This window comes from Centrocercus urophasianus, unplaced genomic scaffold (genome assembly GCF_019232065.1).
Source record: "Centrocercus urophasianus isolate 14NV4802_14NV808 unplaced genomic scaffold, USGS_Curo_1.0 seq_17, whole genome shotgun sequence".
Taxonomy (NCBI): domain Eukaryota; kingdom Metazoa; phylum Chordata; class Aves; order Galliformes; family Phasianidae; genus Centrocercus; species Centrocercus urophasianus.
Genome location: NW_024884722.1, coordinates 8,655,056 through 8,666,986, shown reverse-complemented (window position 1 = coordinate 8,666,986; position 11,931 = coordinate 8,655,056). Strand labels below are relative to the sequence as shown.

Below are 11,931 nucleotides of genomic sequence, written 5' to 3'. Positions count from 1 at the left end.
AAACTTCCCCACCAAGATCACTTTAGAAGTTGAAACCCTGCATGCTGTTGTGCCTTCAACTGGCAGCGTTCATGAACCAGTGCTTCCTTCAGCTTAAAGAGAGCTCTTCAATCTTTTTGAAGAGAAATTGCAGCTGTAATGAAAGAAGTAAAACAAAAAAACATGTAATTTACAGTCCATTTTAGACTGTTTAGAATAGAATATAGAATCATTAAGACTAGAAAAATACTTCTAAGATCATCAAGTCCAATCATCAACTCATTCTGGAACAAATCTCCTGGGCATGTTATGGTTCAGTGTGGAACAATGTTGGTGTGCAAAATTCTGCTCCAGTTCTGCTCTGATGCTCTTCAAGCACAAAATGACATTCAGTCATATAAGCAAACCAGTTTAAAAAATTTCACCCCACCACTCCCAATAGCTAACATTCAACTGTGATCATTAGTGCTATCCACATGTTTCTATTACACTACTAATTACTGTCTATATATATATATATATATATATATATATATAGCAGCTGTTTTGTCATTGCACAGTCAAGTTCAACAGCTCCTCAGCTGGAAGACAAGTTTATTCTGGTCATCTTTCTTTGGCTCTAAGACTTCAGAGATGCAGAACAGAAAACATTCCAGTTAAGACTAAGACCGTAAACCATGCAGTTTACAAGCCTTCATAGTAATGTCTTCTCACATTCCAAAACAGCACAGAGTTTACCTTTTTGCTATATTCTCATCTCAGCCCTTGCTAACAGGGAAACTAGAAGTGTAACATATTCCTATGCCACTAAAGAATAGCACTTCTAGAAAATAAAGTGTTGTGATTTCAAGAGGGAAAAGCAACCTGCTTGCAGAATACTGAAAATGTATCTAGTTCCCTATTACCACAGCTCAGAAACAACCTAAGATTATGGTTCACCACCAGCAGTAATGCACAGAAGGCTGGAAGTTAAAAAACAATAACAAAAAAGCCTGGGTAGTGCTAGAGGTAAACAGCCACAGCAGCAGCACAGAGTACCAGTTCTGGCTTGTCTGTTATGTAGTTATTGCTGTATACACTTAATACTGTCTTGAGACAACTTACGCAGATGGAGATAAACCAGGTGTTAGTTTAGAATAGTCATTTACAAAAACTCCCAACTTCTGATATGGAACTAGTCTAAGCCATGTGCTGTATTTTACATTTCAAAATCTTTCAGCTGGTACAGGTAATTTTTTTTTTAAAGGTCTTCTTTCTAATAATCCATACCAGACACTACATGAAAATGTTTTAGCAAAAGCATTCATCACTTAGTGACTAGACTTGCAGAAGTTTTCTCTCTTGGAACTAGTGCTTCTTTACAGCCTAAGATGGATCAGTCCCTTGGATAAAAGCTCTTATTTCAAAGACAGCAGAGGTTAGTTGACTTCTTATTGCAAGAGCTGTAGTCTTTCCAGTTTAGAAAACTACTTCTGAAATACTTTCTTCCCAATCAATACACCTTTCCGTGCCCACAAGCAAGTTCTTATAAGATCTAAGAACAATTAAATCCACAAGTAAATATGAACGTATTATTTATTTGAGTTGGATAATTCACATCATTAAAAGTCACGGGTAACAAATCTAATCTTGAATTTGAATTAAGAGATTTATTTTGTGTTGTTCAGGGGGCAGCTTCAAAGAAAGCAAAATACGAGAGATATGTAACAAGCACCACAACAGATGCAGTTGTGGGAAAAAAAAACAAACAACTAAAAGATGGCTGCTCAGAATGCAGTTTAAATAGCAGAAAGAAAAGAAACCTCACTTGGGATGAGAAAAATCCATCTTGAAGGCAATCCATTGAATGGCTTCTTCAGTTATTTATTGTCAAAAAAAGAATGCAAACCATGGCACAGGCATATTCAACCCTCTCAACTGCAAGGAAAAGAAATTCTTGCTCCAACATAGTCATTGCATAAGTCCAAAGTAATACAGAAAATTTCAAGTAAAGGATTATGGTCCGAAGTAAAAAACTCCATTTCTTATTAAAAAAAAAAAAAAAAAGAGAAGGCTATCTGCTTTTCTTCTCTCCATCCACTGGTTGATCTGTTTCAGAGTCAGATTGGCATTTTTCCACACATTTCCTAGGGAACCAGCCTCGATCTCTTATTCCACCTTAAGATACGGAAAGTTACATTAACTTGGAACAAAGTACAACCCACTATTTAAGATAAACACAGGACTGAAAGAGACACCAAGAAAATACCTGATTTGTTTTCTTATCCAAGGCAGCATATAGAAGTCACCCCAAACTTATTTGTCCAAGGATGCATGGAGTCTCTCACCTGTTTCCATACATCTCCAATACTTCCCAGTACTGCACTTTCCTTGCTATTAGACAATCTTTTCTCACACCCAATGTGAATCTTTTACAATTCCTCTTCTACTCCTTAGAAACACAGGAAGCAGCTAACAACCTGCTCTACAACAAACCTTAATGCAACTGATGTCTGTTTGTACATACCCTGGCTATCTGCTATCTTTTTCCTCTCTAGTTAAGGAACCCAAATTCTTTCAGCTTCTTCATATAGATCTAATTTTCTAGCGCTCCAAATACTCTCATTGTTTGCCACTCAATCCTCTACAGCTGATCTTCCCTTTTCTGGAGATGTAGCAAGATGTTTGCTTGTGTCAGTACTTCAGCCAAATTTCTGAAAACCTTAAGTGGGATGGAAGGATTACTTCATGGATTTGTGAAGCTAGATGCTTCCTCTTTTTGTGAATGTTGACTCATCCTAAGATTATGGTTGTCTACTTTTCCCCCTAAAAGAACTGCTACTTAATCATTATTTTTTCCACCTTTCTTTATGAAGCTAGTTATTCCTGCCTGTTTATGGCATTTTGCTATGCAGTGTTAACAAATCTCATGATATTTGTAAAGCCCAGTTCTCCAAAGCGCTAATGATATTTTGAGTTCTCATCCAGACTTTCAATATGTACAAAGTCTTTCATCCAGACTTCGTTTCACATGCAAAGTTAAAAAAAAAAAAAAAAAAAAAGACTCTACCACAGATACCTCCTCCTAACCTTCACAATATGAACTACTATTATACTCATTTCAGTGACTTGTTTATGTTTGGTGTTTGAAAACACTTCCAGCTCACGGAGGCATCCAGCTTCCCATGAGAAGCATGGATGGTTTCAACATAGAGACTGCTGGGTTCCTCTCTTTTGCCAACAAGAAACATACATGCAATGCATTCACAGCTGTTTGGAAAATGTAAACCAAATGTAAACAGTAAAGACTGCGGATGTGGCTTTAAAGAGAAGAGGGGCTAATGCTATTAAAGTAAGTCATTCTACATTTGGAGAACTGAATACATGATACTCATGTTTCTATCCAGAAGCTAGACAGCTGTAAAGTTGATTTGCAACTTTTTAACAGAAAAAAAATGAAAATAACTGTTTCATACCATCAACAGCCGAGTTAAGAATCTTCTCACCATACATCCAGTGTCTAAAGAAAGCATAACAGGTAATTAGATGCCAGCACTCATCTCAATATTGCTTTTAACAAAAGAGAAAGTGTAGAACCACTAACTTTAAGCCTCTTGTGGCTAAAATCAGATCCCCTTTACTCAGTGCAATTCTAGGTTCTTCAGTACATGGTGTTGTGAAGAATGTTTTAACACCTTTAGTCACAGGGCAGCAGACACCACTGTAATCTTCTATGGCTCGATACCGCACCTACAAATTTGAACAGAACATGGCAATGTATTACATTGTGGAGCTATGGCCTTGCTGAGTGTTTTGTACCAAAAATCACTTAAAGCATCCCATTAGATTTGAGCATAAATGACCACTGCTGTGAAAGAGACTCAAAATTCCAGATTAACTGCTTGACAACTAAGCACTGCGTCATCTTTATTATTAGGAAACTAAAGAGTAAATGCAAAGGAAGCTAAATTTTAAGTTTAATTAAGCAGAGGTTATGGAACACTTTGTGTGGAAACACAAAGCCTTTGTTAATTGCTAGGTTTAAAAATGAAAAGAAACAGTATCAGTGATTACTTACATTTAGTTATAAGGAAATTTCTAAGTGACGTCAGATCAGAAACATCACAAATACTTACACTTCTTACTCGCTTGTCTGCTTTCTGCTTCAGTTGCTCTATCTATAAATGATCATATATAAAAAATTAGGTGGTGTTTGAGAGGACGTGTGTGTATTCAGCACAAAATGAAGTTAAGTACTGAAATCATTAAACTCAGGGAAATGTATTTAGCACTTAAAAGCACTCATAAAAGCATGTCAGCCTATCAAAAATGGCAGAAAATCTGACAGAACTCATGCTTCTTAGTCTATTCTAGTTACTTTAAAATCATTATCGCAGAGGAAGGCAGGGGATACTGGGGAAGATTAACCTGAGATAACATCCAAGATAATTACCGTCAAACTGTACCGATGACAGCCTTCTCTCACCGGCCAGTCCAGGCCATCTCCCTCAGGAATCCCAGACCATGTAAACACTTGCTTGAAGTTCTTCCATTTACTTCCCATATCATACGGAAAAATAAAGGTTTCATCTGTTTGGTAGTACTGGATTCTATCTTTGGCCTGGAAATATAGAAATGCAGCACATAAAACATCTTAGGAACTACAGTTGACCAGCAAATATTAAGGAGGCCAGGTCATAGGCCCTGTGTGGATCTATGAGTCCCAAAGGTGACCATTTTGGGACAAGAGTAGCAAATTCCCACACTAACCTGGGCTTTTAAAACTACTTGCAACTAGATGATATAACTGTAGCATTTAGAATTTGTGGTTTTGTTTGTATTCCTGATTTACTCTGTTTAACAGCAGAGTCACTTGGCTACACTTCTGACCAATCCATTCCAAGCCTTAATTTTATTTAATGCCTTTTAAAAAGGCTTATGTCTAACTATTTCTCAGTTAAACACAAAGATTCCCACAACTCAGAATTTCTTGCTTAATGACTGCAAACATAATTCAATACTTAGAGTGTTTAGCTCAAAGAACTGATTATAAAGGCATGCTTTAAATATTACATTTTCTGTATTAGTGAATGCTCCATTCTTTCAGTAATAGTGACATCTAGTGGAACAATGGAAGAATTTGTTCTATGTTGCAGTAGTATTGTTTATAAAACACATATACATACATATTGCAGTGTGTGTTGAGTCTTCAGAAATGATATATTAGTAGTCTATATTTGACAGAAATTTCTACAGATTATTCCACATTTAATTAATAGTTGTAACAGATTTTCAGTGTCCAATTGCTCAAAGGTCTACAGACTATGACACAGCTAAGGTAGACAATGGACAAAGAGAAAGCAGTGCAATATCTAGGTACTCATAAATGCTCAAGATCCTACTGATAATCTGACACAGAACAAGAAGAAAAGATAATAACAAAATGTTTGTTAACTTGGTGGCAGAGAAGTATTTTCTTAAGTCAACTTTTGCATGCTGTACATCTTTTGAAAAATACTGTGAAATCCTCTGGTGATACAGACATCAATGAGAAATTTCAGAAGATGAGACGATTTTTAGGACTTCTTTCAAAATGGAAGAAAATCTCCCAAGTTTAATCAGTACTGAATCATGGCCTGATTGATCACCTGAGGTGAGCCATGAGTCAGACCTGGGAGCACAGGTGAAGGCAATTCACCTGTGCTGCCAGAAGGGGTGGAGCCTGGCTCCATCTCTCCTAGACCCATTTAAGAGCTGACTGCCAGTAGGGAAGGATCTCTTCCAGAGATCTCTCCTCTGGAGTTTTGCAGCAAGCCCAGGATATGGGTGAGCACTCTATTTATTCTCTTTTGTATAATAACCTGCTTAGCTAAACTCTCTGGTATATTCCATAATTATAACATCTGTACGTTCATTGATTATACAATCAAGAAGTAGGAAGCAAAGAAAATCACGGGCCTGAATAAGCCATCTAGAATGGGTAGGGAAGTCAGACAATTAAAGATAGACAAAACTACTTAGTAGAAACAATAACAGCTTAAGTTACAAATGGAAAAAAACATTCTGATTTTCCAGGTAGATAAGCAAGTCCCCTAAAAACAAGTGCTTTTCTAGGGTCACCCTGGTCCTCATATTAAATGAGTGTTACAGTGACACCTTTGGTTCAAATCTGGACAGGTGGAGCAAAAAATTAATAGATACAAAGAATAAACTTTGTTAACAACACAGAACAAGTCTACTGGAGTAAAAGCCTACCTTTTCTTCAATCCAGGACTCGATTGAAGTTTTGTTTGTCAAAATGACTTTCATCTAAATTAAATAAAAGTGTTAGATGTATTATTTCCTGCAGAAATACACTAGCTAGGCAAAGAAAACTTCATTTGACAAGCTAGATTTAACTTTGAACAACAGAACAACTACTTATAAGCTTAACCAAACCATGAAATGTTCAAAATGAATATTCAGCATAGATGCATGGTAATGCTATCATCCAGAATTACACACTTGGAAAGATACCAATATATAATATTACATAATAATATAATATTTCAGTTTATGCTAAGATTGTGGGTTTTTTTTTTTTTTTGTTTTTTTTTTTCATTCCAAAGATCTCAAACGTTTCAAGCAATGTGCCAGGCACGCTTATTCCTATTTTCACAGACAGGGACAATATTCCCCAAAAGTATTGGGTATTTTGCCTTTTCTAGAACAGGATTCACACAGCACATCTCATCTTTTCTTTTTCTATTAGATTTCCACTACAAAGTTCTAAGGAGGAAAAAGCAACAAAAAAATCTTGAGTAACACAGCTACATAAGCTCTAAACAAGTGTTCCTATCACAATTCTGAATTCTGCTTCTGCCCTGCAGTCCATACCAGTAACAAAAGAGGTGCAAATCACATCTTTTAACTTGTTTCTAGCAGAAGCCATAAGCTTACCTGAATAATAAACAGCATACCAACAGCAATTGTTGTTCCTAATGCCAGTCCTAAGGCAAATAAAGATGCAGCAAATGCAGACAATCCAAAGGGAATAATGGTTCGAGGGTCTCTTTTGGCTGCACTCATATCAATTTTTACAGAACTCCACCCAAAAGATATCTGCAAAGGGAAAGCATTCTTGTTCAGGTCTGAAACATAATAACTGCTGAAATCAAACTACTTATCTATAAGTAATCTGAAGGTGTGTGCTCAACCTCTGATAGGCTCATAATGCAAGTGGGGTAGATAAAATTTTGTATGTATCTACTTTTATTTATATATAAATATATATGTAAAATGCTTTATATTTTATATTTATATATATAAAAGTTTTCTTGTTCTAATTTTTCCTCTTCGTTCTTTGTTAAAAACTAAACCCAAATTGCTACGTAGCAAATTCCACCACTAGGCCTAAAATCTGCAGCAAAAATCCACACTACAGAACACACTCAACAGTTTCTGAGAGAAAACACGTGCAAGGCTCAGTATCTATTTTCAATGGAAATGCTACAGGTTTTCCTCTGAAAGCTTCTGCAATTAGCAATTCGTACTGTTACTGCTCTGCAAACACAGCACAGAGCTGTTATCTATTAGACTGAGTTAATGTCTTCAAGCTTTTCGATGCAACCGCAAAGGTTAAAAATCAAAGATCAAAATCTTAACCATAGATCTGGAACGAGGGATGTATTCCACAAGAAGCTTTCCTAATTGTTCTCTTAATTTTTCTACTTTTAAAACAAATTCAACATAATTTATTTGTGGCTCCCAAGATATAATATATCATGTTCTTGAAGAAAATGATACAATTCTAAACAGTGGAAAGCAGAAGAAGATAAATAGCACTTAACTTGTGGTAAAGTATAACACATGATATGTTCTACTCATAATCAGTGTTCAGTCAGCACAAAGCTCTAGCAAACTCTCTGTGGCTATGACAAGCAACTGGAGGGACAAAAAAATGGGGGGGGTGGAGGAAGAACCAAACTTTTTTTTGAATCCCTCGCCTAATACTGAACATTCTTCTCAAAATGCAAAGAGCAAAACAGCACACATTGAAAGAACAAAAGGAATTCCACGTGCTTCTTTTCAGGAAAGCAAATTGTCCCACGCTCCCAAGAATAAATAACCCATCCAACTTTAAGAACATTTTAAGCACTTAACTATGTTTTCTTACTCTGTTGTAAAGCTGAGTGTACATAGTCATTACAAATATGAAAGATGCGTGAATGCATCCTAGTGGTGCTAAGAGGAGAAACAAAGTGAAAGATGCGTGATTCTGGTAACCACAACAGTTGTTGATCCAAGGGCAATGGTGATCCATCTTCATGACACACCTGTAAATAACAAATGGTGATTAACATAGACAACATCAATGATGTTTCAAAAGAAAATCAAAGGAAAGGACTGCTAACTTGCTATAACTTAATCTTCGCTTAATCCCACCAATAAAGTATATTTTGAGACTTTTGTTATTCAAAATACTTCATGCTGTAGAACAAAAGAAAGCAAAACAGAAAGTACTAGAAGGTCCTACTCTCACCCGTTGTCCTTCCTTCTCTTTATTCAAACTTACTAGTTGCTAATAAATACCACATTTCAGAGCCAATGTGCAGAGGCATGGGAAGTTTAAGAGTACAAATGTAATAATTAACCATAAATATTGCTGCCAATTCTTTATAAAATAAGCACACCAAGAAAACAAAATATCAAAAGTCCTTTGGACCTCCTGAATATAGAACACACAAAGATACACCAACAGAGGCGTATTAAGAGACATTAAACGTCTCTCGCTTTCTGCAGAAGGCCTCTGAAGACTTCATTAACTGCTACATACTAACCTCACACCACTTACTAATAGCAATTTTGCAGACCTAAGATACATGATAAACAAAGGGCCGAATTACACAGATATCCCGGTTCTCTGAAAACAGATATTTCAAACTACTGATCTCATTTATCTTTTAAGCTACTACATTCCCGATAGGAAGCTCAGTTTCTACCTTCTAAAGAATTAACACTTTTTTGTTAATGTATGCTCAGCTGTTGCTGTACAAGTTTTTGAAAATGTGATCATAATCATCAGCTCAGCTGTTTCTGAAGAAGCTCCTTAATCTGGGCTAGAAGATTCATAAGGACCACCACAATTTAATCCATTCATGGACTGAAAACTGCCATTGCACAGATGATTTTCAGTTGTGATTTACATTAACTACCTCGCTGCACTGCTGCAGTCTAGAGATACACACAGTGTGAGTTATTTTGGCCAGAGCTGAGGGGCAGTAACTGCTTAAAACATATCAGCAGAATGATCTGTAGACTGTGCTGTGGTTTCTGCCTTTAATAATTTAGTGAAATAAACTAGAACTTGCTTTTGTAAAGATAATCACAGGCATCTGCTGACATTTTCTAATATCCTATCAACACAAGGATTGTCACTCAGAGAAAGGAGTCTTATTTTAAAACTCAAGAATGATGCAGCAAATTGCAACACTGCTCTGTTTTCAGTCTCTACTTCCTGAAAGCACTGATTGGGTATGTTGTATTTATAGCAACAACAAGTAAATGTGCACATTGCAATACCCTCTTACCACGTTCTCCAGCAATCCTCCAGAGGAGGACCTACCCAATAAAAAGATAAATGCATCTATAGCCTGGACTGCAGACAGCACAAGTGGCTTGCTTTTTCCAAGACACACTAAATTCCAGTGCAGCTATTTATAATAAAAACTTAAAAACATTAGCTCAAAACAGGTTTGTTGCAGGACTAACACACAAAAAAGCCAAAAGCTTTTTATGCTGACCCAAAAGGCTTATCAGTTCACTTAAATAGACCTCTTTTGAAAAAACAAACAAACAAACAAACAAACAAATCCTCAAGTGAATGGTAAGAAACAGTCCAAAATTTCCTCTTAAATCTACAAGTTATTCCCATTTGGAAAGGTAGCATAACAGACCTTCCTGCTCACTGAACGTGAGGGTGCTTGGACTCAGAACTTAAAAAAAGGATTGGAAGATTTTTAGATATTTACACAGGCTCATCTCTCTGAAACAGTACTGACATATTTTAACCCTGCCAAGTTCCCAAGAGAAATTATTTCCAGCTGAAAAGAAAATGTTGAAGGTAGGTTATTCATTTTTCTTTAATTAAAACACAGTAAGAACACAGAGAAGTCATACAACTGGAAACTGGAAGTATTTGAAGCAGTGTTTGTAGTGAAATCTTTAAAATATATACAGCATAAGACCAGAATGAATTTATTTTAGCAGCTCATCACTCGCAATGAAGTCGCTTTTCATACAGACAGAAACCAACTTTAAAGAGACTGTACCTGTTACACTTTCGACAGTGGTGTGAACGTGGTGCCTTGTAAGACTGACACACTTTACAGTACTGGAGATACATGCAATCCTGAGATTTTTCCTTTGAATAGAAGAATGGGCATATTACACAGAATACACAATTCTGCTGACAACACATAACTTAGCACTTGTATGGCGGCCTCATGCATATCCGCCTTCTTCTGGCAGGGTGTGTTCCATAACCCAACCCTCCTAAGCCAAAACAAAAAATAAAAGAACTCTCTCCATTATCAACATAACCATCACTGTTGAAAGTACTGCTTGCTTAAACAAATAAGCAATTTGGAGAAATAACAATTGTGCAAGCAGGGTTTTATAGTGAACATCTGAGAATATAAACCAGTGTGGGGCCAAAAAAAATGGGAAGAGAAGAAGTGTTTGTGCAGAGAGATGGACTTGTAGACAGTAAGCAGTAGTAATGGGCCAAGCAGAGTATCCCAGTATCCTGCTGGGACTCTACCTGGATACTCTGTAGTGCACCTCGTTTTGAGAAACACTCCACAAGTAGGAGTGATTATAACTGATTTGTGCATCATGGCCCCGAGCTCCAGCTCTGGGCAGCTGTCTGAAGATGCTGAGTCTGCAATGTTCTGGCCCCAGCCACTCCTCTTCCCACAGGTTACTGAAGCAAAGGCAAACTTCTACCTTGTCTTACTGCATGTTAGAATCATACAGTGGCTGAGGTTGGAAGGTCCTCAACCAAAGAAGTCCAACCCCAGCCATGGGCCGGGTGCTCCCACCAGATCAGGGCCCAATCAAAGCTAGCCCTGAATGCTTCCAGAGATGGGCAGCACTGCCAGCATGTGAGTAAAGAATTTCTTCCTAACATCCAACCCAAATCTCCCTTCTTTTAGTTTCAAGCCAATCCCCCTCCCCTATTACCATCTGCTTGTGCAAAATGTCAGTCCCCCTCCTGCTTACAAGCTCCTCTCAATTACTGCAAGCCTGCACTGAGATCTCCCCGGAGCCAGCTCTCCTCCAGGCCGAACAAGCCCAGCTCCCTCAGCCTTTCTCCACAGAACGGAGCCCTCTGATCATCCTCGTGGCCCTCCTCAGGAATGAGCACCGCGTGACGGCTGAGCACAGCGCAGCGTGTCAGCACAGAGGGACGCGGGGCACGGAGGCGAGCGGAGGTTCCCACGCAGGCGCGGAGCGGCCCGCAGGACAGGTGTGAGCACCCAGGGCCGGGCCCGCCCCCCCCAGTCCCACCCCGCCGAGCCGAGCCCGGGCACGAAGCTGCTCTTACCGGTGTCCACCCCAGCGGGACGTACCCGGGGCCGACAAACATGGCGTTGAAATAGTTGTAGAGAATCATGACGGTCCAGTTGAGGAGCATGATGAAGTTGACGCTCCCCCCGGCCGTGTCCAGGGGCCAGTACCACAGCACGGCGTCCGCGATGGCGGTGGCGGAGCAGACGATCACTACGGACAGGGCCACCAGCGGCCCCCAGTGGCACAGCCGCCGCACCTCCCGCAGCCCCCCGGGGCCGCCCATGGCCGCTACCGCCGCCGCCCGCCCGACCCCTTCTCGCCGCCGCGCATGGCTCCCTCAGCCCCTCGCTGTCCCGCCGGGAGGAACGGGAAAGGGAAGGGGAGGCGTTGGGGCCCGCCGGGCCTCGGCCCCGCCCCGAG

At 39.0% G+C, this 11,931-nt stretch overlaps 1 protein-coding gene across 1 annotated transcript; it reads right to left on the bottom strand.

Annotated features, from left to right (window-relative positions):
• Nucleotides 1-1,536: 1,536 nt before the first annotated feature.
• ZDHHC6 (zinc finger DHHC-type palmitoyltransferase 6) lies at nucleotides 1,537-11,809 on the bottom strand. The gene is made up of 10 exons (XM_042818255.1): nucleotides 11,546-11,809; nucleotides 10,269-10,360; nucleotides 8,114-8,273; nucleotides 6,898-7,059; nucleotides 6,214-6,267; nucleotides 4,412-4,579; nucleotides 4,095-4,136; nucleotides 3,563-3,708; nucleotides 3,435-3,478; nucleotides 1,537-2,136 (listed from the first exon to the last, which is right to left on the bottom strand). The coding sequence occupies exons 1-10, from the start codon at nucleotides 11,792-11,794 to the stop codon at nucleotides 2,033-2,035; spliced, it is 1,221 nt and encodes a 406-aa protein (XP_042674189.1). The 5' UTR covers nucleotides 11,795-11,809; the 3' UTR covers nucleotides 1,537-2,032.
• Nucleotides 11,810-11,931: the final 122 nt, after the last annotated feature.

Excerpts from the sequence above, each read along its gene's own strand:
- ZDHHC6 (XM_042818255.1), bottom strand. The coding sequence starts at position 11,794 with ATGGGCGGCCCCGGGGGGCTGCGGGAGGTGCGGCGGCTGTGCCACTGG. Across the intron at positions 3,479-3,562 it reads TTAGCCACAAGAGGCTTAAA|ACACTGGATGTATGGTGAGA; the intron begins GTTAGTGGTTCT and ends TGCTTTCTTTAG. Across the intron at positions 2,137-3,434 it reads TCTTAACTCGGCTGTTGATG|GTGGAATAAGAGATCGAGGC; the intron begins GTATGAAACAGT and ends CCGTATCTTAAG.